Raw genomic sequence first — 24,292 nt, forward strand, 5'->3', positions numbered from 1 at the left:
TGCATGTTACATTCTTTTAGATAAATATTCTGCATAGTTATGGGACTTTGTTAGCTCACCTGTCACAAAGTGACAAGGTGAGCTTTTGTGATCGCGCGGTGTCCGTCGTCCGTCGTCCGTGCGTGCGTGCATCCGTCCGTAAACTTTTGCTTGTGACCACTCTAGAGGTCACATTTTTCATGGGATCTTTATGAAAGTTGGTCAGAATGTTCATCTTGATGATATCTAGGTCAAGTTCGAAACTGGGTCACGTGCAGTCAAAAACTAGGTCAGTAGGTCTAAAAATAGAAAAACCTTGTGACCTCTCTAGAGGCCATATGTTTCACAAGATCTTCATGAAAGTTGGTCAGAATGTTTATCTTGATGATATCTAGGTCAAGTTCGAAACTGGGTCACGTGCCATCAAAAACTAGGTCAGTAGGTCTAAAAATAGAAAAACCTTGTGACCTCTCTAGAGGCCATATATTTCACAAGATCTTCATGAAAATTGGTCAGAACGTTCACCTTGATGATATGTAGGTCAAGTTCGAAACTGGGTCACGTGCCTTCAAAAACTAGGTCAGTGGGTCAAATAATAGAAAAACCTTGTGACCTCTCTAAAGGCCATGTTTTTCATGGGATCTGTATGAAAGTTATTCTGAATGTTCGTCTTGATGATATCTAGGTCAAGTTCGAAACTGGGTGACGTGCGGTCAAAAACTAGGTCAGTAGGTCTAAAAATAGAAAAACCTTGTGACCTCTCTAGAGGCCATATATTTCATGAGATCTTCATGAAAATTAGTCAGAATGTTCACCTTGATGATATCTAGGTCAAGTTCGAAAGTGGGTCACGTGCTATCAAAATCTAGGTCAGTAGGTCAAATAATAGAAAAACCTTGTGACCTCTCTAGAGGCCATATTTTTCATGGGATCTGTATGAAAGTTGGTCTGAATGTTCATCTTGATGATATCTAGGTCAAGTTCGAAAGTGGGTCACGTGCCATCAAAAACTAGGTCAGTAGGTCAATTAATAGAAAAACCTTGTGACCTCTCTAAAGGCCATATTTTTCATGGGATCTGTATGAAAATTGGTTTGAATGTTCATCCTGATGATGTCTAGGTCAAGTTCGAAACAGGGTCATGTGCGGTCCAAAACTAGGTCAGTAGGTCTAAAAATAGAAAAACCTTGTGACCTCTCTAGAGGCCATATTTTTGAATGGATCTCCATAAAAATTGGTCAGAATGTTCACCTTGATGATATCTAGGTCAAGTTTGAAACTGGGTCACGTGCCTTAAAAAACTAGGACAGTAGGTCAAATAATAAAAAAACCTTTTGACCTATCTAGAGGCCATACTTTTCATGGGATCTGTATGAAAGTTGGTCTGAATGTTCATCTTGATGATATCTGGGTCAAGTTTGAAACTGGGTCAACTGCGTTCAAAAACTAGGTCAGTAGGTCTAAAATTATTAAAGTCTTTTGACCTCTCTAGAGGCCATATTTTTCAATGGATCTTCATGAAAATTGATCTGAATGTTCACCTTGATGATATCTAGGTTAGTTTCGAAACTGGGTCACGTGCGGTCAAAAACTAGCCAGTAGATATAAAAATAGAAAAACCTTGTGACCTCTCTAGAGGCCATATTTTTCATGAGATCTTCATGAAAATTAGTGAGAATGTTCACCTTGATGATATCTAGGTAGAGTTCAAAACAGGGTCATGTACCTTCGAAAACTAGGTCAATAGGTAAAATAATAGAAAAACCTTGTGACCTCTCTAGAGACCATATTTGTACCCCCCGACAACAAAGTTGTAAGGGGGGGTATACTGGTTTCAGGTTGTCTGTCTGTCCGTCTGTCTGTCCGTCTGTCCGTAGACGCAATCTTGTGCGCACCGTCTCTCCTTATCCCCTTGACAGAATTTAATGAAACTTCACACAAGTGATCAGTACCAACAGTAGTTGTGCGTGGGGCATGTTAGGTTCTTTTAGAAAAAAAATTTGCAGAGTTATGGAACTTTGTTTTTTTGTTACTATACTATATACATAGACAGTCTTGTGCGCACCATCTCTCCTCATTCCCTTGACACAATTTAATGAAACTTCACACAAGTGATCAGTACCAACAGTAGTTGTGTATGGGGCATGTTAGGTTCTTTTAGAAAAAAAATTTGCAGAGTTATGGGACTTTGTTTTTTTGTTACTATACTATATACATAGACACAGTCTTGTGCGCACCATCTCTCCTCATCCCCTTGACACAATTTAATGAAACTTCACACAAGTGATCAGTACCAACAGTAGTTGTGCATAGGGCATGTTAGGTTCTTTTAGAAAAAAAATTTGCAGAGTTATGGGACTTTGTTTTTTTGTTACTATACTATATACATAGACACAATCTTGTGCGCACCATCTCTCCTCATCCCCTTGACAAAATTTAATGAAACTTCACACAAGTGATCAGTAACAACCCTAGTTGTGCATGGGGCATGTTAGATTATTTCAGAAAAAAAATTTGCAGAGTTATGGGACTTTGTTTTTTTTGTTACTATACTATATACATAGACACAATCTTGTGCGCACCATCTCTCCTCATCCCCTTGACACAATTTAATGAAACTTCACACAAGTGATCAGTAACAACAGTAGTTGTGCATGGGGCATGTTAGGTTCTTTCAGCGACAAAAATTGCAGAGTTATGGGACTTTGTTTCTTGTTAACATACTATGTACATACAGTCTGCATATGCAATCTTGTGCGTGCCTAATCTACCAAACCCTTGCACACAATTTAATGAAACTTCACACAAGTGATCAGTACCAACCCTAGTTGTGCATGGTGCATGTTACATTCTTTTAGATAAATATTCTGCATAGTTATGGGACTTTGTTTTTTGTTACTATACTGTATACATCAGGGATCACTTTTGGCAGATACTATTATGAGATTAATTCCCATTTGCCTTGAATCAATGAGATTTTTGACAAAATGAATGGGATTTTTTCTTTTTATAATGGGATTTTACATCGGCAGACAACTTTTATTACACTGAAAAACAAACATCTGTTTATCTGTAAGAACAATTATCTTGTAAATAAACAAAACATATCCTTTCAGAGACACCTTTTATAACTGTAAAATTCAGTGCCAGTAATTGCTGAATAGGTTGATGAAAGTTGTAACCAAGTCTTGGGTCCACATGCATTATTCCCCTAATGATTTTACTTCAAAGCTGCTTTGTAAAAGCTGAAGTTCAGTTATGTTTTAATCTTTCTGGACTTGATACACTTCCACTGGGTCAAAACAATGTTAAAGTCAAACATATTTATGACCCTACCCTCAACCATTTCGTTCGGAAATTCGGGCGTTCAGCGTTTTTTATGAAGGGACTTCAGCGGAGGTTTCTCCACCATCTTGTTATTCTCATCACTATTCGTCCGCGCGAATGGAGGCAGAAAGTTTGTCCTTCCAAATGCTTAAATTTCTGTTTCAATGGTATTTTGAAACATCGCGAAAACAGATTATTTTTGTCTGGTAGTCATAATCATCGGACGCTCTATGGAGATAAAAGCAAAATTCAAGCGCCTAAATGAACGTCATACGAAAATTAAGTAACGGCAAGACCACATTTCAGCGAAAAGTTGCAATTTCGGCAAAAGATCTACGGCCACGCGGATGCGATTTTTAAGCGCATTTGAGCAAAATTTATGCGATTTTCGCCAAAATAATGCGAGAATATCGCGAAATCGCGGCCAAAAGTGATCCCTGTACATACAGTCTATATACATACAGTCCACATAATTATGCAATCTTGTGTGCGTCAAATTGCAATGTACTGTGTCAGTGCATGTGGGGGGTACATTCATCACCTTTAGTGATAGCTCTAGTTTTCAATGGATCTTTCATGAAAATTGGTCAGAATTTTTATCTTGATAATATCTAGGTCAAGTTCAAAACTGGGTCACATGAGCTCAGAAACTAGGTCACTATGTCAGATAATAGAAAAAACGACGTCATACTCAAAACTGGGTCATGTGAGTAGAGGTGAGCGATTCAGGACCATCATGGTCCTCTTGTTTTTTGTTACTATACTGTATACATACAGTCTATATACATACAGTCCACATAATTATGCAATCTTGTGTGCGTCAAATTGCAATGTACTGTGTCAGTGCATGTGGGGGGTACATTCATCACCTTTAGTGATAGCTCTAGTTATATGTCAGTCTATTCATAGAACTATTGAGTACACAAAAATTTACATTTAGTATTTGTTTGCAGGTTTACCAGATCAGAAGGCCTGGGGTAGTCGAAGAAGTAAATATTATGGAGATGATGATATAAGTATGTGTTACTTATCAAAAATATTTGTTTAGAGGATTCATACTATGCCATAAAAGCACTTATTTTCCATAGGTCTAAATTTTGCAAATTTGAAATTTTGAGTATGTTCGCGAGGCTTATTATTCCAGACATTGTAAAATGTTATCCTACTTGAATTGAAATTATACTAATGGTGAATACTCAGTGAGAATTAATTTTTGCAAGAAGTATGGCCTTGTGAATATAGCGAAAATAAAACCCTTGCAAAAATGCCTGCTTTTACAGTGTATAAATGGACTTTGGTTTAAATCGACACCAAATAGTTAGGCATGACTAATCTGCTATCCTCGGTGTTCAAGGCAGTAGCTTGTTATGAGCTAAAAGTGCAGACATGCCTCTTTGCATAAAGTTGATCTATAGGGAATGCCATGTATAAATATGAGTGGTATATGTACAGTATTGAAACTTACTGTGTAATGAAGATGTAGTTGTTTTCGTTGCAATAATATAAATATGATATATGAACAATGTATGTTTTATACATTATTTATAATTCAGCTATGCATAGCCAATACCAGACTTAACTGAGCCAGTCTGAGAAAACCGGACCAGTTTGCGAAAATAAGTGCCAGTATGAAAAAATTAGGGCCAGTATGAGAAAATTGGGACCAGTATGAAAATTAGAGCAAATATGAAAATTCAGGGCCAGTTTTGGATTCAAGTACTTTAGGGGGTCAATACAGAATTAAATAACTGAATAATATTTAATCAAGTGATATCATACAAATTTGCCTTTTTATTTGTCTGTCACAGTTGTATTGGTCTCTGGGCTTGGGTCAGTATGACTACATTTGGGCAAGTAAAGAAGGCAATATGAAGTCAGATGTAAGAATATTTTATTGCATAATAATATGATGTTTGAACAATTGATGTAGCATATATGTTGTTTGAACATTATGTGTTGCATATAATTATGATGTATGAACAAAGTGTTGCATATACTGTGAAATCATTAATATTCGTGGGGGACTAATATTCGTAGTTGAGTCAATCCACAAAATTTAATCCCAACGAACTAGTAAAATTCCATTTATTTTATGTTCAAAAGTTGAAATCCACGAATTCATATCCCCATGAAATTGTCATGTTGACCGAAACCACGAAAGTTCATGCCCATGAAATTAAATGATTTTACAGTATGATGTATGAACAATGTGTGTTACATATATGATGTATAAACAATATTGTATACATGTTTAGATATGAAGGATATGGAAGATGAGGATGCTGAGGCAGTTCTAGAAGAGAAGGAAGCTCTCAGGTTACAGAAACAGATGGCAGAACAACTTGATGACCAAGATTTTGGACTGGATATTTTTCAGGTACATGTGTAAGAATTTGCAGCTTCAGTGAGTAACGTACTTATCATACAGGAGCTAATAACTTTAGATTGCATAGTTTTCACACTTATTTTGCAATTTGAATGCTGCTTGATAATTTTCATGCGAGTTTTGAATTTGCATGCCGCTGTGATCATGATAGTTAGCCAAAATAATCCCTTGGCAAATATTTCCAACTGTGTAGTATATAATACTTTACATCACAGCATGCAAGTTGATTGAACCCTGTATTTTTGTCACATGTTAAGCTATAATAAATATCCAGGCTGACATCTTGGTAGCTGGACTGTAGATTAAAGAAAAAATACAGATAATTTAGAAGTGATTTTCACATACATTATGTATTGAAACATTAAATGTTGGAGTAATGAGATCTCTCATTTAAACCTTGTAGCCCTCACAGAAGGAGAAAGAAAGTGTAGAGAAAGAAGAAAAGATTGTCAAAGACCTTTCCAAGCTCTCCAAGAGAGAAAAGCTTAAGGTGAGTTCTGTTTACTGGAGTATTGCTCTTTTGAAATTCAGAAAAAGTGAAATGGCAAAGACTCAGTTATAAGATATTTTAAAAATTGTAAGAATCTTTTTTCAGGTTTAATTTAAGTCTGTTCCATTGTTTGGCTTTATTTCTTGCCTACGGGTCAGATCTGGTTTAATATCTTTAAGAGCCACCAACTTTGACTCGTTGTCTTTACTATTGCATACAAAAATTTATTCAGAATTTAAAATGTAGAATCTTTTTATGTATTTTAAAATATTTATGTATAACACTCTGGTATAGACACTTCAATCATCAGTGTACTGCTCACTTTGCAAAGAAAGGATATCAAAGAAATTAGAATGTCAGCTGAAATTTAGGGTTTTCCACAGAGTTTTACTTGCCCAACTAATTATGTCTCGCACCACACAGTGGTGTGGGAGAGATATTGATTTACTCCTGCCTGTCTGTGTGTCTGTCACAAAGCTTGTCCATGCTCTAAGTCGAACATTTCTCATCCAGTCTTCACCAAATTTGAACAAAATGTGTTTGCCAGTAAATGCTCGGCCAAGTTCGATAACTAGCCAAATGGGCCCAGGCTACTTGGAATTATGGCCCTTGAATTACCCAAAAAAAAACTGCTCAGATTTCTTGCGCATTTTTGACACCAAAAGAACCCCTATACTTCTTTTAAAAGTAGTATATTGGTCCTTTTGGTGTCAAAAATGTACAAGCGCTCTAGTAGTATAGGAGTCCTTTTGCGTCCTTTATGTGCATGTGCTCTAAGTAAACAGTATGTAAAGACTGACTTACTATTTAGATGATTAGGTAATTGTGGGAGACATGCGCTTTTTTCAAAATTATTAAATTTTGACTTTCAAAGACAAGTAAGCATTTCCATATTTCAAACATTATTTGTAACACTGGCTTGACATAAGCACAAGTCGGCAATATATGACCTTTTTGTGTCGGTTTGTCGTAAAACCCAACTCATTAACATAAACATACCCAGACTTGCAGGAAAATTCTGAAGCAATTATTATGGGGTAATAAAATGATGTATGTTTTCAGCTGTTGAAGAAAGAGTCACCAGAGTTGCTCACTTTGATAGAAGACTTCAAAACTAAGGTTTGTGCTTAATTTATATTTACAATTTTTCGCTTGACTGTTTAAAGAACAGGTAAAACTATTGGACTTAACCGTGCATCGGCTTCCGCATCCTGAAAAGTTTTTGTATGTAAGCATCTCAGTAACCACATGTGGGAATGGATTGAAACTTCTCACACTTATTCACTTTGATAAACTGACTTACAGAGCACAAGTGCCATGACTCTGTTCTGCTTTTACCAAATTATGCTTCTTTTTTGACAAATATTTTCGTTCAGTTGACAAGGCTGTTGAATAGTATAGCTTTGTTGTCATCTGACAGCTCTTGTTAAACAGTGTGGTGTTTTGCGGATCAAAAATTAATCATCTATCCATGTGTATAACAGACAGGGTGCACTGGAATTCAGTTCTTTCCCATTTTTATGCCCCCGAAGGGAGGCATATAGTTTTTGAACCGTCTGTCGGTCTGTCCGCAATTTTCGTGTCCGGTCCATATCTTTGTCATCGATGGATAGATTTTCAAATAACTTGGCATGAATGTGTACCACAGTAAGACGACCTGTCGCGCGCAAGACCCAGGTCCGTAGCTCAAAGGTCAAGGTCACACTTAGACATTAAAGGATAGTGCATTGATGGGCGTGTCCGGTCCATATCTTTGTCATCGATGGATGGATTTTCAAATAACTTGGCATGAATGTGTACCACAGTAAGACGACGTGTCGCACGCAAGACCCAGGTTCGTAGCTCAAAGATCAAGGTCACACTTAGACGTTAAAGGATAGTGCATTGATGGGCATGTCCGGTCCATATCTTTGTCATCGATGGATGGATTTTCAAATAACTTGGCATGAATGTGTACCACAGTAAGACGACGTGTTACACGCAAGACCCAGGTCCGTAGCTCAAAGGTCAAGGTCACACTTAGACGTTAAAGGTCATTTTTCATGATAGTGCATTGATGGGCATGTCCGGTCCATATCTTTGTCATTCATGCATGGATTTTAAAATAACTATGCATGAATGTGTGACACAGTAAGACGACGTGTCGCGCGCAAGACCCAGCTCCGTAGGTCAAAGGTCCTAAACTCTAACATCGGCCATAACTATTCATTCAAAGTGCCATCGGGGGCATGTGTCATCCTATGGAGACAGCTCTTGTTTTTTCTGACTTTAAAAGATTGTTTTATACATTTGAAAGCTGTGCAGTTTGGAAAGAAGATGATGGGTCATTTTCAGTTTGAACTGTTAAGTCAATATTGTTTTTAAATTCCTTATAATATAGTAAGTTAAACTAACCATGTGGATGGATTTCTAGCTGAAATTTACAATCTTTTGACATCTTTTCCACTTGGACAATAATAGGGGTATTATAGTTCCTTCATAATTTTGTTGATCAGAATTTTATGCAGAAAGTTTGCTCTTAACCTTTACCCTGCTGAATTTCTAAAATGGACTGGTCTGTCATTCAGTTTGGGCATTACCATTTATTATTCAAAGGGGCGTACACAGGAAATTTACTGACAGAATAGCGAACAGTGCAGACCATGATCAGCCTGCATGGATGTGCAAACTGATCTTGGTCTTCACTGGTCGCAAAGACAGAATTTCTTACTGGCAGCAGGCTATAGTTGAAATAATACAAATGTATGGAGATGAAATTACAAACTCAAGAGTGATCGATAAATAATCCCCTTATTTAGTTAGCTGATTCAGAGATGTAAATTTAAAAGATGCACAAATTCTCAAATCAGTAGGAACTATTTTAATTGGTTATAAAGTTAGAAGCTGGAAAAATATGCCAGCACTAATGGGACTAAATGTATAGCAAAGTCCTAAATGGTATTAAATTTATGCTATTCAGGGGTATTTATATCACAGATATGCATTAGAACTACCAACATATGTAAAATTACGAGTATTACTAATGTTTGGTACCTGTGATTTGTTAACAGATGGCAGAGGTACAGGAGAAGTTATGTCCCCTCAAAGACTGGATAGGAAGAAAGGAAATAAAAGGAAGAGCTGTTGACTATGTTCACACAAAACTTAAGCTAAATTTGAAGTGAGTTGACTTCTTTCTGTTCCATTTGGTATTATGTTTCATAGATCAAGGTGATTTATGTTGCATTCAATTACACCAAACAGTTTAGCATCAACCTACTTATTTGACATCAGTTACAGAGCAAGTTCTTATAACTTACTTTAACTACTAGATGAATGCTGTTTGGATTTCTGTTTTGATATTGGTTTTGCATTTTATTTCTTTGACTGAACTAAAAATTGTTGTATCTCAGCAATGTATCATTGTTATAAATGTTCTTGTTTGGTTAAAGCACCGAAATTATGTTCGATTTCTGTTTATGCACCAGAATGTGTTTTATTTCAGTACTATACAAATGCTTTTCAGTGACTGCACAAAAAATGTGTTCTTTATCATTTAATGTACAAAAATTGTTTTTTGTTTCAGTATTGCACCAATAATGTGTCCGGTTTCTGTTATGTTCTATTTCAGTGACTACGCCAAAATTGTTATCTGTTTCAGTGACTGCAATTACACTGTGTTCTATTTCAGTTACTCTATCAAGATTGTATTCTGTTACATTGAATGTACCAATGTTTTCTTTTTCAATGACATACTGATTTTGTGTTCTGTTTCAATGCCTGCTCAAAAATTGTGTTCTATTTCAATTTCTACACATAAATTTTGTTCCAGTGCAGTTACTGTATTAACATCATGTTCCATTTCAGTTATTGCACCAATATTGTGTTCTATTTGATGCTGAAAGCCAAACAAGCTCCAGTACATAACCATCCTGTGATCAAACGTCTGCTGCAGTACAGAAATGTAAGGATATCAAGCATATATCATTATTTGAGAAGAGCCCGCCCGCTTAGCTCAGTAGGTAGAGCGTTGGTCTACAGATCCGGGGATCGTGAGTTCGATCCTTGGGTGGGGTTATGTTCTCCATGACTATTTGATAAACAAAATTGTATCTGAAATCATTAGTCCTCCACCTCTGATTCATATGGGGAAGTTGGCAGTTACTTACGGAGAACAGGTTTGTTCTAGTACAGAATCCAGGAACAGTGGTTGGGTTAACTGCCCGCGATTACATGACTGAAATACTGTTGAAAAACGGCGCTAAATCCAAAACAAACAAACAAACAAAATCATTTGAGAAGTGATTCTGTTAAATTTCTTGACGTTTATAATAGAGATCAAGTGAAATAAGTGTGAAGAGAAGTTAACTTTATGGTAAGATGAGGTCATGACTCAGATCGCAACTTTCTGGATTGATGCAGCCAGAAATTGACAAAAAATAGTCCCACATGAATATTCATTTTCTTGCATTTTTAGTTAAAGATTTTTTCACAGTAGAGCTGAAGTATCATAATATCACTTTAAGGTTATTTTGCTAATTTTTGGAAGAAATCATAGAAATTAAGGAAGAATATGCTATAGAAATTAAAGTTGATGAAAATATGACTTTAATTTGACAGATTTTAATGTTATCTTCCATAGCAGAATGTTCAAGTTACAATTGAAATTAACTTTCCAACAAACAGTACAAGTGTATTTGTTGAAGTGGAATATCATAGGAAAATAGGATGAATCCATGCATAACAACATAATTACTTTTCCTCCCATAGTTTTATAAACTTAACTTTTCATCTCATTACCACATCAGAGCATCCGCTTCGGATGCAGGGGGCCTCCTGTCTACAACATACGGAAGACATAAATGATATGAGTAGCTTCTTCACTTGGCGCACATCATTAAAAGGATGGTTCTACTTGTCCTACGCTGAAATAATAATTTCAATGTGACTGTACTGTGTTTTTCATGTGTTCAGATAATGAAGCAGCTGGAACCACTGGATGACCAGATGAGAGATGAGATAGATGAGATTGTTGAGAAACTAAGTAAAGGTGAAGATGTGGACTTTGACAAGAATGTAGATCAACCAAGAACTTTTGTCAAGTAGGTGCTTTTTAGAGTGTTTTTAGCTCACCAGAGCACAAAGTGCTCAAGGTGAGCTATTGTGACCAATCATTGTCCGGCGTCTGGCGTCGTTCGGTGTGTGTCGTGCATCGTCCGTCAACATTTGCCTTGTGAACACTCTAGAGGCCACAGTTGTGACCCAATCTTTATGAAACTTGGTCAAAATGTTAGTCTTGATGATCTCTAGGTTAGGTTTGAAACTGGGTCATGTTGGGTCAAAAACTAGATCAGTAGGCCAGATCAAAGGAAAAGCTTGTGAACACTAGAGGCCACATTTGTGACCCAATCTTTATGAAACTTGGTCAGAATGTTTGCCTTGATGATCTCTAGGTCAAGTTCGAAACCGGGTCATGTGGGGTCAAAAATTAGGTCAGTAGGCCAGATCAAAGGAAAAACTTGTGAACAGTCTAGAGGCCACATTTGTGGCCCAATCTTTATGAAACTTGGTCAGAATGTTTGTCTTGATGATCTCTAGGTCAAGTTTGAAATTGGGTCATGTGGGGTGAAAAACTATGTCAGTAGGCCAGATCAAAGGAAAAGCTTGTAAACACTCTAGAGGCCACATTTGTGACCCAATCTTTATGAATCTTGGTGAGAATGTTATTCTTGATGATCTCTAAGTTTTTGAAACTGGGTCATGTTGGGTCAAAAAATTAGGTCAGTAGGCCAGATCAAAGGAAAAGCTTCTGAACACTCTAGAGGCCACAATTGTGACCTAAACTTTATGAAACTTGGTCAGAATGTTAGTCTTGAAGATTTCTAGGTCTAGTTCGAATCTGGGTCATGTTGGGTCAAAAACTAGGTCACCCGTTCAAATCAAAAGAAAAGCTTGTGAATACTTTAGAGGCCACAGTTGTGGCTCAATCTTTTTTGAAACTGGGTCAGAATGTTTCTCTTAGTGATTTCTAGGCCAGTTTTGAAACTGGGTCTTGTGGGGTCAAAAAATAGGTCAGTAGGCCAGATCAAAGAGAAATCTTGTCAACACTAGAGACCACAATTCAAGTTTGAAACTCATTAGAATGTTTGTCTTGATTATCTGTAGGTCAAGTTCGAATCTGGATCATGTGGGTCAAAAACTAGGTCACCCAGTCAGATCAAAGGAAATGCTTGTGAACACTCTAGAGGCCACAGCTGTGACCCAATATTTATGAAATTTGGTCAGAATGTTTGTCTTGATGATCTCTAGTTCATGTTCGAATCTGGGTCATGTTGGATCAAAAACTATGTCAGTAGGCCAGATCAAAGGAAAAGCTTGTGAACACTAGAGGCCAATGTTTTGACTCAATCTTTATGAAATTTGGTCAGAATGTTAGTCTTAACGATCTTTAGGTCAGGTTTGAATTTGGGTCATGTGGGGTCAAAAACTAGGTCAGTAGGCCAGATCAAAGGAGAAGCTTGTGAACACAGTAGAGGTCACAGTTGTGACCCAATATTTATGAAACTTTGTCAGAGTGTTTGCTTTGATGATCTATAGATAGTTTTTGAAACTGGGTCATGTGGGGACAAAAAGTAGGTCAGTAGGCCAGATCAAAGGAAAAGCTTGTGAACATTCTATAGGCCACAGTTGTGACTCAATCTTTATGAAACTTGGTCAGAATGTTTGTCTTGATGATCTCTCTCTAGATCAAGTTTTAATCTGGGTCATTTGGAGTCAAAAACTAGGTCAAATGGTCAAATCAAAGGAAAAGTTTGTGAACACTCTAAAGGCTACAGTTGTGACTCGATCTTTATGAAACTTGGTCAGAATGTTTGTCTTGATGATCTCTAGTTTAATTTCAAAACTGGCTAATGTGCGGTAAAAAACTAGGTCAGTAGGCCAGATCAACTCTGGTGAGTGATATATAGGGCCATCATGGCCCTCTTGTTTGTTTTTTTTTTAAACGTTTTCTAAATATTAATTGTTGAATGTTGATATGGAAATATGTAATGAACAAATAGCAAAGAGGCAGATACATGGATTTCCAGTATTCCATATAGAAAATTCTGTCCATATTTTTAGTTGATCAGAGCCAAAGGCTCATCATAACCTAATATTAATATAATATTATATGGGTACTACCCCATCCTGTGTCCGCCTTAGTTAATGTTTTTATGCAGTGTTCACATTTACGGCGTAAAAGTATCTAAATACATAATGAATTTGGTACGCAAAATTTTCAAGGCCGTTGCGTACACGGTACGCAAAGTAAAAATGGAATTGAATGTAATGAGTTTAAAGACAACAAATACTAATCACAATGTTGGAAACCCAATTTCATTTTCAGCAGCATTATTTTCTAAAAATAGCACAGAATGACGTAGCCTGTTCAGTGACATATTCAGACTGGTTTAGCATATTGATCAAAATCTCTACTTATCGATGTAAATTATATGGAAACAGTCCAGTTACTGCGGATATTGTTGAATGCAAATTGAAAGTAAGATGGAGTCTCCGGCGTACGCGAACACTGGTTTTATTTATTAATGCATGGCTTGAGCTAGGGGGCTACTTGAGTGAAATTCAAGTAGCCTGATTTTTTTATTCACACTACGCTAATTACCCATGGCCTATTGACACTTTACTCGAATACACATGGTATAATTTAAGCTCCATCTCCTGATACAGAGAAGATTGAATGCAATCATAATGGTCTTTGACACCTTTGTTTTGATAAACTAAACAGTAGGGATTTATATTACATTAAGTTAAACATTCTCCTTTGACTTTTCAAAAATTATCTTACCTTAAATAATTTCTCTTAAATCCACGTAATTTGAATTATTTTACTCCAAACTTTAGAAAAATATCACTAACACATTCTGTGACTAAAATGACTTAACTGAAATTTACACAAATTTCTGACAACTGCAACAGAAACTGGGTCAAGCGGATCAAAAGGAACAGGTTACCCTGTGTGATGTCACTGCTGCTGATGTCTTGATGACATGTATTTCACTCACATAGTCAGTTCTAGTGCAATTTGCTTTAAATGGGTTTTAGTGTTTTGACTGCACATAGCACTGGGAGCTTGATTTATTTTTCGCTGGGCCAATTTTAGAATTTGAAATGATCAGACTTTTTTGAAATTGTATTCATAGATCTAATTAAAGGGTGTTTAGTTTTGGCAGTAATTAGGAAATTATCTGGAAAAATACTTTGAATTACAATTTACAGTAATCACATTATATAAATTCACAAGGATAAGAAAACAGATTCACTTACATTTTAAATTTAATAGGCTTAAACAAAATTTAATAGACTTAAACAAACTTAAGGAGAAGTTCCCTAGAATATCAGCCTAGCTTAAGCCGTGTTAAAGTAACTATTAACTAGTCAAACCCATCATATTTGATGAAACTTTGTAATTTCTTTATACCTGTGTTGTGTTTATCAGAACTGAAATACTTTTGTGAGTGTTATTTATTGTAAAACATGGACAATTGTCAATATTGTAGCCACAAAACCTGGGACTCGATCATATTTGGCTGGGACTCAACATTTTTGGGAGTACTGAGTCCCAGGGACTCAGTGAAATTTCAGAAAAGGCGAACACTGTCATGGATCATCAAATGATACCTTTTCTTTGCACATTAGGGTTTGAAACTGATGAGAATCCTATTAAAGCAATTGGGGTGGCGTTCCCTTGCAAACAGAAGAAATGATGCCAGGCTACTGATGTTTTACAAGATTGTCCATGGACTGGTTGCAGTGCCAATGCCATCTTATATTTTACCTCCTACCCGGCTCACTAGACACATGCATTCCCAATCTTTCCGGCAAATTCAAACACCCTGTAATTATTACAAGTTCTCTTTCTACCCGGCTACCATCATTCTCTGGAATTCTTTGCCGGCTGACATTGCTCAAGCACCTACCCTGGACCAGTTTAGGCAAGGGGTAACCAAACTGGGCCAGGACTTCTGAGTGACCAGGCTGTTTTTAATCCTTTTACTGTACATTTCGCCTTTTTATTAGCACTATCAGCTTTTTCTCAAATTCTCACAAATACTTTATGTATTACTTTAATTCTTCTGTACATTCCTGCTTTTAAACTCTTATGCACTGACGCGCACCTGCATAAAATACTCGCAAGGGTGTCATGCAGTATTTATAGATAGATAGAGTTAATCAGAATGTTTGTCTTGATTATCTCTAGGTCAAGTTCGAATCTGGGTCATGTAGGGTCAAAACTAAGTCTCATGGTCAAGTCAGTGGAAAAAATTTTGAACACTAGGACACAAGACCAGATCAAAGGAAAATCTTGTTAACACTCAAGAGACCCCTATTTAAGTTTGAAACTCAGACAGTTTATCAGATGATTGTCTTGATCTCTAGGTCAATTTTGAATCATGTGGGATTAAAAACTAGGTAACACTTAAGAGGCCACAATTGTGACCCTATCTTGAAAGCTTACAAAACTTGGTCAGAATGTTTGTCTTTATGATCTCTAGGTGATTGTCAATTTTGAAACTGGGTCATGTGGGGTCAGAAACTAGGTCAGTTAGCCAGATCAACTCTTGTGAGCGATATAGGGCCATCGTGGCCCTCTTGTTCTAGTGACAAGAGTTTTTAATAGTTAGGTATTACTGACATATTACAGCTTTGATCCATAGATTTTGATAATAGTCTTTTATTTACCTACCTTCTCAAAACAAAGGCTATGGGTGGCGGTCACCGCCAAAATTAGTAAATATACAATCCATTCCTAAACAAGTCAGTCAGTGCAGTGCATTTCAACGCCGTCTAATCTAAAACTCCATCCCGTCCAATATATTTGCATTCAACGCATTGCATTTTTAGAGCATTTAATACAAAACTTAATTCCATCCAAAAGATCTCGGTTACTTTCTTGAACCGGCTAGATCCCATGATAGGTTTCAGAGTTATGGCCCCTGAAAGGGCCAAAATAAGCAATTTTGATCTTGTCTGCACAATAGCAGCTTCATTTATGATTTGATTTTAACCAAACGTGCACACAACTTGTATCACCACAAGATCTTGGTTCCTTTCTTGAACTGGCCAGATTCCCTCATTGGTTCCAGAGTTATGGCCCCTTAAAGGTCCAAAATTGGCTATTTTGGCTTTTGCAGCCATATAGAGACTTCATTTATGGTTTGATTTGATACAAACTTCCAAAATATCTTCAACATACAATAAATCTTGGATTCCATGATGAATCTGGCAGATCCAATCATAGAGTTATTTATATCTGATTACCTCCCCTGATTGTAATCAAAATGGATTTATATCAGTAAGTACTTATAGGACTTATTTGAAATTTCATTATTGTCATTAGTTGGACTGAGGCAATCGGGGTAGATAGCTATGGACTGATTTTATGTCAAATTACCTCCCTTCGTTTCAAATTAAAATGGGTGTATCTCAGTAACCAATGAAGATAATGATTTGAAATGTCATTTGTGCCATCTGATGGACACGGACAATCAGGGTAAATAACTTTTGACTAAATTTATGACAAATTACCTCCCTTTATTTTATGTAAATGAATACATCTCAGCAGCATCTAATGAGATTGATTTTAAATGTTAATAAAGTCTTCAAGGGTGAGGAATAGTCATGTTAGTACAAAATTGCAGCATTTGAGCCTAGGACCCTCAAACGTGGTATGGAAGTTGGCCCTGACTATGTTGAAAGGGACTGTTGTAAGAAAATGTTTATCCTGATGATATTTAATGTGTATGCCTATGTGCTCTATGTCAAAACTTGATCATATCATTTTGAGTAATGGTACTCAGGTGAGCGATATAGGGCCATTATGGCCCTCTTGTTAACTCACCTGATCACGCTGTGTCCGCGGTGCCTGCGTGCGTGCGTCCGTCCATCGTCAACAATTGTGTTTAAAAGACATCTCTTCCATAACCACTGAATGGATTTTGATGAAACTTGGCATGGATGTTCCTTGAATGGTCCTCTATCAAAATTGTTCAAACGGTTCAGCTTGCTTGCACATAGGGGTGGTCAGAGCTAAAAATCTTCAAACGACATCTCCTCCTTAACCGATAGTCCAATTTTAAAACAATTTCACAAAAATGGTCCTTATGTCACCCTCTACCAAGATTGTTCAAATTAATCCGTTTTGTCAAAAAACATTGGCCATCAGAGGGTGTGGTCACTTTCCCCTATATGTATATAGTGGAAACTTTAAAAATCTTCTAGTGTGAAACTGCTGACCCAATTTTGAAATAATTTTACACAAGTGGTCCTTGTGTGACCCTCTACCAAAATTGTTCAAATTATTCTGATTCTTCAAAAAACATGGCTGCCAGAGGGCGTGGTCACTTTTCCCTATGGCTAAGTTCACGTCAGAGCTCTAGGGAAGGGTAGGCTGTTGTGTTAATGATACTTCCTCCCACCTGTAAAGTAACTGACCAATCAGAAATTTGGCCCTGGAAATATGTAAAACTGCTTTTCCCCTGCACATTGAGCCCTGTGATGAAAAGCCAGGAACCATTAAACCCTGCCTCATAGCGGAGTTTGAGTAGTTCAGCTCTTCAACAAAGAAGGTACGAATGGTGAACTAACTGTTCAAGTTGGTTATCGATTATAGAGTTGGACTCAACCCAAGAGTGTGTCGTGAAATTAGCCTATACGTATATAGAGGAAACTTTAAAAATCTTCTTGTGTGAAACTGCTGGCTTGATTTTAGAATAATTTTACACAAATGATTCTTGTTGGACTCTCTACTAAGATTGGTTTCGATTAATCTGATTCGTCAAAAAAAACATGGCCGTCAGAAGACGTGGTCACTTTTCCCTATATGGATATAATGGAAACTTTAAAATTCTTGTGTGAAACTGCAGGCCCGATTTTAGAATAATTTTACACAAATGGTTCTTATGTGACCCTCTACCAAGATTGTTCAAATTATTTTCATTTGTCAACAACATGGCCACCAGAGGACATGGTCACTTTTCCCTATATGTATATAGTGGAAACTTTAAAAATCTTCATGTATGAAACTGCTGGCCAGATTTGAAAATAATTTTACACAAATGGTTCTTGTGTGACCCTCTACCAAGATTGTTCAAATTATTCAGTCAAAAAACATGGCTGGTAGGGGGCATGGTCACTTTTCCCTTTATGTATACCATACTCGTCCAAACTATTGCCCTAAGGTAAAAAAAATGGCCACGCCCCTTTGTCAGACATGTACTGACTATAGGCTTTTGTACTTACACAAACACACTTGAAGCCTTGTGCACAGGTAAGCACTTTAGGGTCAGTTACCCTCTTGTTAAATGAAGTCAGCAGTAGATAAAATAATTACAGATATTTGCCAGTTGTAATTAATCAAAAACAAACTTTCAAGCAAAATTTTATATACAGTTCAGTCTTTCTAAATGAATTTGATGGTGATACAGTATTGGTCTTTTTTTTTTTTTAACAGAAATGTGTTCGATTTCATTTTATCACACAGTGAGTCACAGTCATTTCATTAAAACTGTTGGATACATCACTTGTACAAGTATACTTAAATATTGCAATGTATTGATATTCTCCAATTACTTGTCAAACAAGTTGTTTGTTCTTTTTAAACTAATGGCCATTGCCCAAAATAGACAGCAGTCTATAGATATGGAATGTGGCAGCATTGTTTCTCTCCCTTTGATTTAGGGACAATAAATAACAATGTAAAGCATCTCTAGCTCGATCCTCTTGTTCCATACACTGTCCCAGTAGATTCAAAGCTGTTTCCCTGTGTGCAAGGTTTGGTTCCTGGTCAATGGTTCTCACAAGGTTGGAAAGAGTTCTTTGTTTATCTTCCTGTCTCCCAAGATTGCTGTAGGCCTTGTATTGTAAAAAGTAGAGGTAAGGGAGAGAATCTACCACCACAAAGTTCATCGGCTTATCATGCCTACCTCTTAAAGGCAGGTTCTCTTGTGTAGATCTAAACATTTCATGTCTTAGTTCATGTGGAACACAGTTAATTTCACATGGCAGAAATTTGACACAGAAGGCTGTAGTGTGCTGTATAGCTTCTTCATTATGATTGTCACATATTGCATTGAATCCTTTTCTTGAAGGTTGATGGATAAATTCATAACACCTACAGATAGGTTCAACAATGTTTAGATCATAGTTTCCTTCAATATCTCTGAGAACAATTTCTGTTCTTTGAGCATCCCCTACACAGTAAAACATGGATGCAAGCTTCAATTTACTAGATGCAACATCTGTGTTCAGACCCAGTGAGATCCAGGTGAGAGCTTCTGCCGATATAGCATTGTACTGTTGAATGTTCAGGGATGCAAGGATAGATCCCAGGGTTGTACAGAAATGTGATGCCAGAAGGCTGCAAGCTGTTTTGTCCAATCTTTGGCATTGATTAGAAATAATGACTACTTTGAAAATATATTTCAGCAATGTTTGTATAGCTTCTTTATAGCTACTGTTTGTAATTAAAGTCAGACAGTTCAGCATGATCTCATCAATAAACCATGCAGTTAATTCTAATAACTGCCCTGAAATAATGTCACTCTCTTTGATATCAAACTCAAAGAGCAAATTACTCATCTTCAGCTGAAGCCTTGTACCAAGATCATCACATTCAATCTCCAGTAATGCTCTCCCTTTGCTGTTTATAATATACTGCAGTATTTCAAGCATGTAAGGTTTAGATTCATGAGAAATATGTCCTCTCATCAAATTGTTTCCAGGTATGATAAAATGAGGACAATTTTCATTCAGAATACAGTTGCACAGGACAAATAAACACAATGATAGACAAACAAGTAAGTTATTTTCTCTCCAGACATAAGAATGTGTATTAGCAATACAGTGAAACAGTACTGTTTTACACATGAAACTTGAAATAGTGTCTTCAAAGTGTGGCTTGATGTAGGTTTTTAATATCATCTTCATCAAGACATAACACCGAATCTGTGTAATATTGAGATTAAACATTAAACACCTTTCTGCTAGAGATGTTGATATTCTCCATTCAAACTCTTCATTTTCACTCCTTCCAACACCAACAACTGAACATCCAGTACTGCTACAATATCTCTTTGTGTGATCTGAAGGCCACTGACCTACACCTTGCTGGTCTAACCATTGTCTAGCTTGTAGAGCCCATGATTTACAGGGTAAACTAACAACAGTGTCAATATCCTTAAACCCAGGTTGTCCTTGTTGTGCATATGCTGGACCATGTCTTACTCCTCCCTCAATAACATCATCTCCTATTGCTGACATGATTTTGTTCTTTAGCAATATTCTTCCTGTTCTGTCTCTTAAATGGTTTTTATTATGTACATTATTGGCAGGAAGAGGAGCATCATCTCTCAGTCGTTGTAGCAGACAGTAACCAGATGATACAGTCTCATCCTGGATCATCAAGTAATTTGGTTTACCAGGTTCCCAGTCAGCCCAGTCCTGTATCACGTTAATGTCATTAATACAGATAAGTCGGTCAAAGTCTGAGTCTAGTCCAAGTGTAGTGGTTCCCTCACTCTGACTGCCTAAGAAGTATTCTGAAGCATTCCCATCCCGTAGTTGTATTGATATTGTTAACATAGATTCCCTAAGCAGCCATGTTCTTCTTCTTTTCTGAACAATCCTCTCATCCACTCCTGTATCAGCAAGAACCTCTGATAGTCTCAGTGACACATTCTCCATATAACCCGGTTGTTGAAACATTCTGATAAAAAAAGATAATACAGTTTGATTACTTTGTAGACTGATTCCTGCCCATCATATGCATGATTTTCTATCAGATACTTTAATTATTCTTGTATTTTATTGTTTATTTCATCAGGTGAAAATTCTGCCATTTTTGAATACAATAATTGTGAAATCAGGCTTATAATTCAATATTCTAACAAAAATGTCCGAAAGTTCACATTTGTATTTTAAAGTAAATTTCATTAACAGTCAGGGGTGTAACTGTTTTAAGTTATGTAACCTATTTCAGTTATTTTTTCAAGCAGTTTATAACCTGTATTAGTTATAAAATATAAGTTAACTCAGGTTAGTTATTCAAAAAAAGTCTTTTTGCTGTTCTCACAAAGTGACCTATACAGTGAAATAAGTAGCAATCTGTGATTAATCAAATTCTCTTTTAGTCTGATCATGACCTGATAAGCATAATTAGTGATGATAATCGGACATAATAGGATATAATCGAAAGGCCTTCCGACCGATTAATCGGAAAATGATCGGACTTTAACACTGTTACCTACTGAAACTTACTAACCATTACTAGCTGTATTAGCAACTAAGCAGGAGTGATGTAATTTATGTGTGAGGTTTAGCCCTTGTTTGCAGACATCAATGTGTCTAATTAAAAAGTATATTTTATTTACTGAGGTATAATGTGGCATATTTTTTATGATTTACACCCAAATGTCTGTGGGACTATTAGGAGTCCCTGAGAAACTGACAATGCTGATAGACCTAAAACCCCTAAAAATGCTATTTTTTGTACCTATTTGTACAATTTAATATTGAGTCAAATTACAATGCCCTGCCCTATATTTTTTTATTTCTAATTTTCTGTTTCAAATGATAACTACTTCTTGTTAATAAAATAACACATCTGCAGCTGTATATTAAAAACTTTAGAAGCACCATGCTGATTGAAATTACGTAGTAAATAAACCCATATTACGAAAGCGGGTGGGGTACCATTATTTGCCATCTTTACGGCATAATCGGCAAACACCACTCCACATTTTTTATGCCCCCGAAGGGAGGCATATAGTTTTTGAACCGTCTGTCTGTCGGTCTGTCGGTCTGTCCGCAATTTTCGTGTCCGGTCCATATCTTTGTCATCGATGGATGGATTTTCAAATAACTTGGCATGAATGTGTACCACAGTAAGACGACGTGTCGCGCAAGACCCAGGTCCATAACTCAAAGGTCAAGGTCACACTTAGACATTAAAGGATAGTGCATTGATGGGCATGTCCGGTCCATATCTTTGTCATCGATGAATGGATTTTCAAATAACTTGGCATGAATGTGTACCACAGTAAGACGACATGTCGCGCACAAGACCCAGGTCCATAGCTCAAAGGTCAAGGTCACACTTAGACATTAAAGGATAGTGCATTGATGGGCGTGTCCGGTCCATATCTTTGTCATCGATGGATAGATTTACAAATAACTTGGCATGAATGTGTACCACAGTAAGACGACGTGTCGCGTGCAAGACCCAGGTCTGTAGCTCAAAGGTCAAGGTCACACTTAGACATTAAAGGATAGTGCATTGATGGGCGTGTCCGGTCCATATCTTTGTCATCGATGGATGGATTTTCAAATAACTTGGCATGAATGTGTACCACAGTAAGACGATGTGTCACACACAAGACCCAGGTCCGTAACTCAAAGGTCAAGGTCACACTTAGACGTTAAAGGTCATTTTTCATGATAGTGCATTGATGGGCGTGTCTGGTCCATATCTTTGTCATTCATGCATGGATTTTAAAATAACTATGCATGAATGTGTGACACAGTAAGACGACGTGTCGCGCGCAAGACCCAGCTCCATAGGTCAAAGGTCCTAAACTCTAACATTGGCCATAACTATTCATTCAAAGTGCCATTGGGGGCATGTGTCATCCTATGGAGACAGCTCTTGTTTTCACTGCTGCACCTTCAAATATATTGTAGAATCCAAACTATTTCAACACTGGTGATATAGTCTTCCCTGTGTAGGGAAATATAGCTTTTATTGCATTTTAATCGCAGTATTTGCCTCCATTTTGAAGAGGGGAAAAGAAATGAACCCAAAGAGGAAATACCACCAAAAAGAAGCGTTACTCCCGAATAGGCGTTAAATAATCGATTATGCAAGTTCATAATCGATGTCGGCGGCTTTGGCTCATCAAATGATCGACAATCGGAACATCACTAAGCATAATGGGATGCTAAGAGTTTTATAGCTTTAAACCTTTTGCATAAAACTTTATCAGCCTTGCATAAAAAATTTACTGCATAGCTACAAAGATAAGAGTTCAAGGATTCAGGAAATAATTGCATTAGTCATATTCAAAATGAGGAATTGGCATGGGAGGGCTTTGTTAATATTTTATGATAACTGAAACAAGTTATGCAAATATAAGCAATAACGCAAATGGGTTATAAACTGCGATAACTTGAAACAGTTACACCCCTGACTGATTAATATATACCTTTGTTTGGTATGAAGTCAGCAAATCTGTAATTAAATTTCTTCAAATTCTTTGATTTCTAGACTGATTAGATAATGTCTATATTTATAGTTTTATGGAATGTTTGATTTTCACTTCCTCTTTCTGTTTTAACAGAAGGATAACTCGAACAATGAATCAGGTTTAGTGAGTCACTTGTTACTTACCTTTGTAAAAGAATAACTCATTGAAAGATTTATACCCCAAAGATGGGCATATTAAATCGCACTGTCTCTTGAACTGCTTGATGGATCTTTAGCATCATTATATGGTCCTCTCCCAGTTTTGTTCAGATGGGAGCACTGGACCCTTTTAAGGGCTGCAACAGCTAAAATTAGAAATACATTTAAACAACATTTTCTAATGAACCACTTGATGGATTTTTATTAAACATGGCCTGTAACAGCATTATAAGATCCTCTCAAAATTTATTCAGTTGAGGGGCACTTGGCCCCATTTAGAGCCTGCTAGAGTAACAAATAGAAATGCTTTTAAATGAGTTCTTCTCTTGAACTGATTGTAGTGTCTTCATCAAACCTTGTCTGGAGCATCATTATAAGGTCATTTACCATGTTAGGGGGAAGTGGGGTGGTGGTGGTGGGGTGCACTTGGCCACTTTTAGGGGCAAGTAGAACTTAAAATAGAAATACCTTTAAAGTACATCTTCTCATGAACTGCTTGATGGATCTTCATCAAACTTGGTCAGTAATATCATTATAAGGTCTTATGTAATTTGTTCGTATGGGGGAACTTGGGTCCTTTAAGAGGCCACAAAAGTTTAACTAGAAGTACCTTTTAATGATTTCTTCTGATGGTTATGCATTTTTGTTGAGTGAAAATATAGAAAAACCTTAAC

The 24,292-nt window shown here is 36.8% G+C and overlaps 2 protein-coding genes across 3 annotated transcripts in view; one reads left to right on the forward strand and one right to left on the reverse strand.

Moving 5' to 3' along the window:
- The window catches only part of LOC123523730 (something about silencing protein 10-like), a 107,032-nt gene that overhangs the window by 10,519 nt on the left and 72,221 nt on the right, over positions 1-24,292 (forward strand). For both annotated transcript variants that reach the window (XM_053539493.1, XM_053539492.1), the window contains exons 5-11: positions 4,259-4,321; positions 5,561-5,682; positions 6,095-6,181; positions 7,244-7,300; positions 9,232-9,341; positions 10,028-10,124; positions 11,135-11,262. In XM_053539493.1, coding sequence (XP_053395468.1) covers positions 4,259-4,321; positions 5,561-5,682; positions 6,095-6,181; positions 7,244-7,300; positions 9,232-9,341; positions 10,028-10,124; positions 11,135-11,262 — 664 coding nt within the window. The remainder of the gene's footprint in view (positions 1-4,258; positions 4,322-5,560; positions 5,683-6,094; positions 6,182-7,243; positions 7,301-9,231; positions 9,342-10,027; positions 10,125-11,134; positions 11,263-24,292) is intronic.
- Positions 18,555-23,891, reverse strand: LOC123523847 (uncharacterized). The gene is made up of 2 exons (XM_053539491.1): positions 23,419-23,891; positions 18,555-20,924 (listed from the first exon to the last, which is right to left on the reverse strand). Exon 2 carries the CDS (start codon positions 20,921-20,923, stop codon positions 18,821-18,823), a length of 2,103 nt encoding a protein of 700 aa, XP_053395466.1. The 5' UTR covers position 20,924; positions 23,419-23,891; the 3' UTR covers positions 18,555-18,820.

The sequence above is a fragment of the Mercenaria mercenaria genome, chromosome 3 (genome assembly GCF_021730395.1).
Source record: "Mercenaria mercenaria strain notata chromosome 3, MADL_Memer_1, whole genome shotgun sequence".
In the NCBI taxonomy this organism is placed as follows: domain Eukaryota; kingdom Metazoa; phylum Mollusca; class Bivalvia; order Venerida; family Veneridae; genus Mercenaria; species Mercenaria mercenaria.

Coding starts and splice junctions, on each gene's coding strand:
- LOC123523847 (XM_053539491.1), bottom strand. CDS start 20,923: ATGTTTCAACAACCGGGTTATATGGAGAATGTGTCACTGAGACTATCA.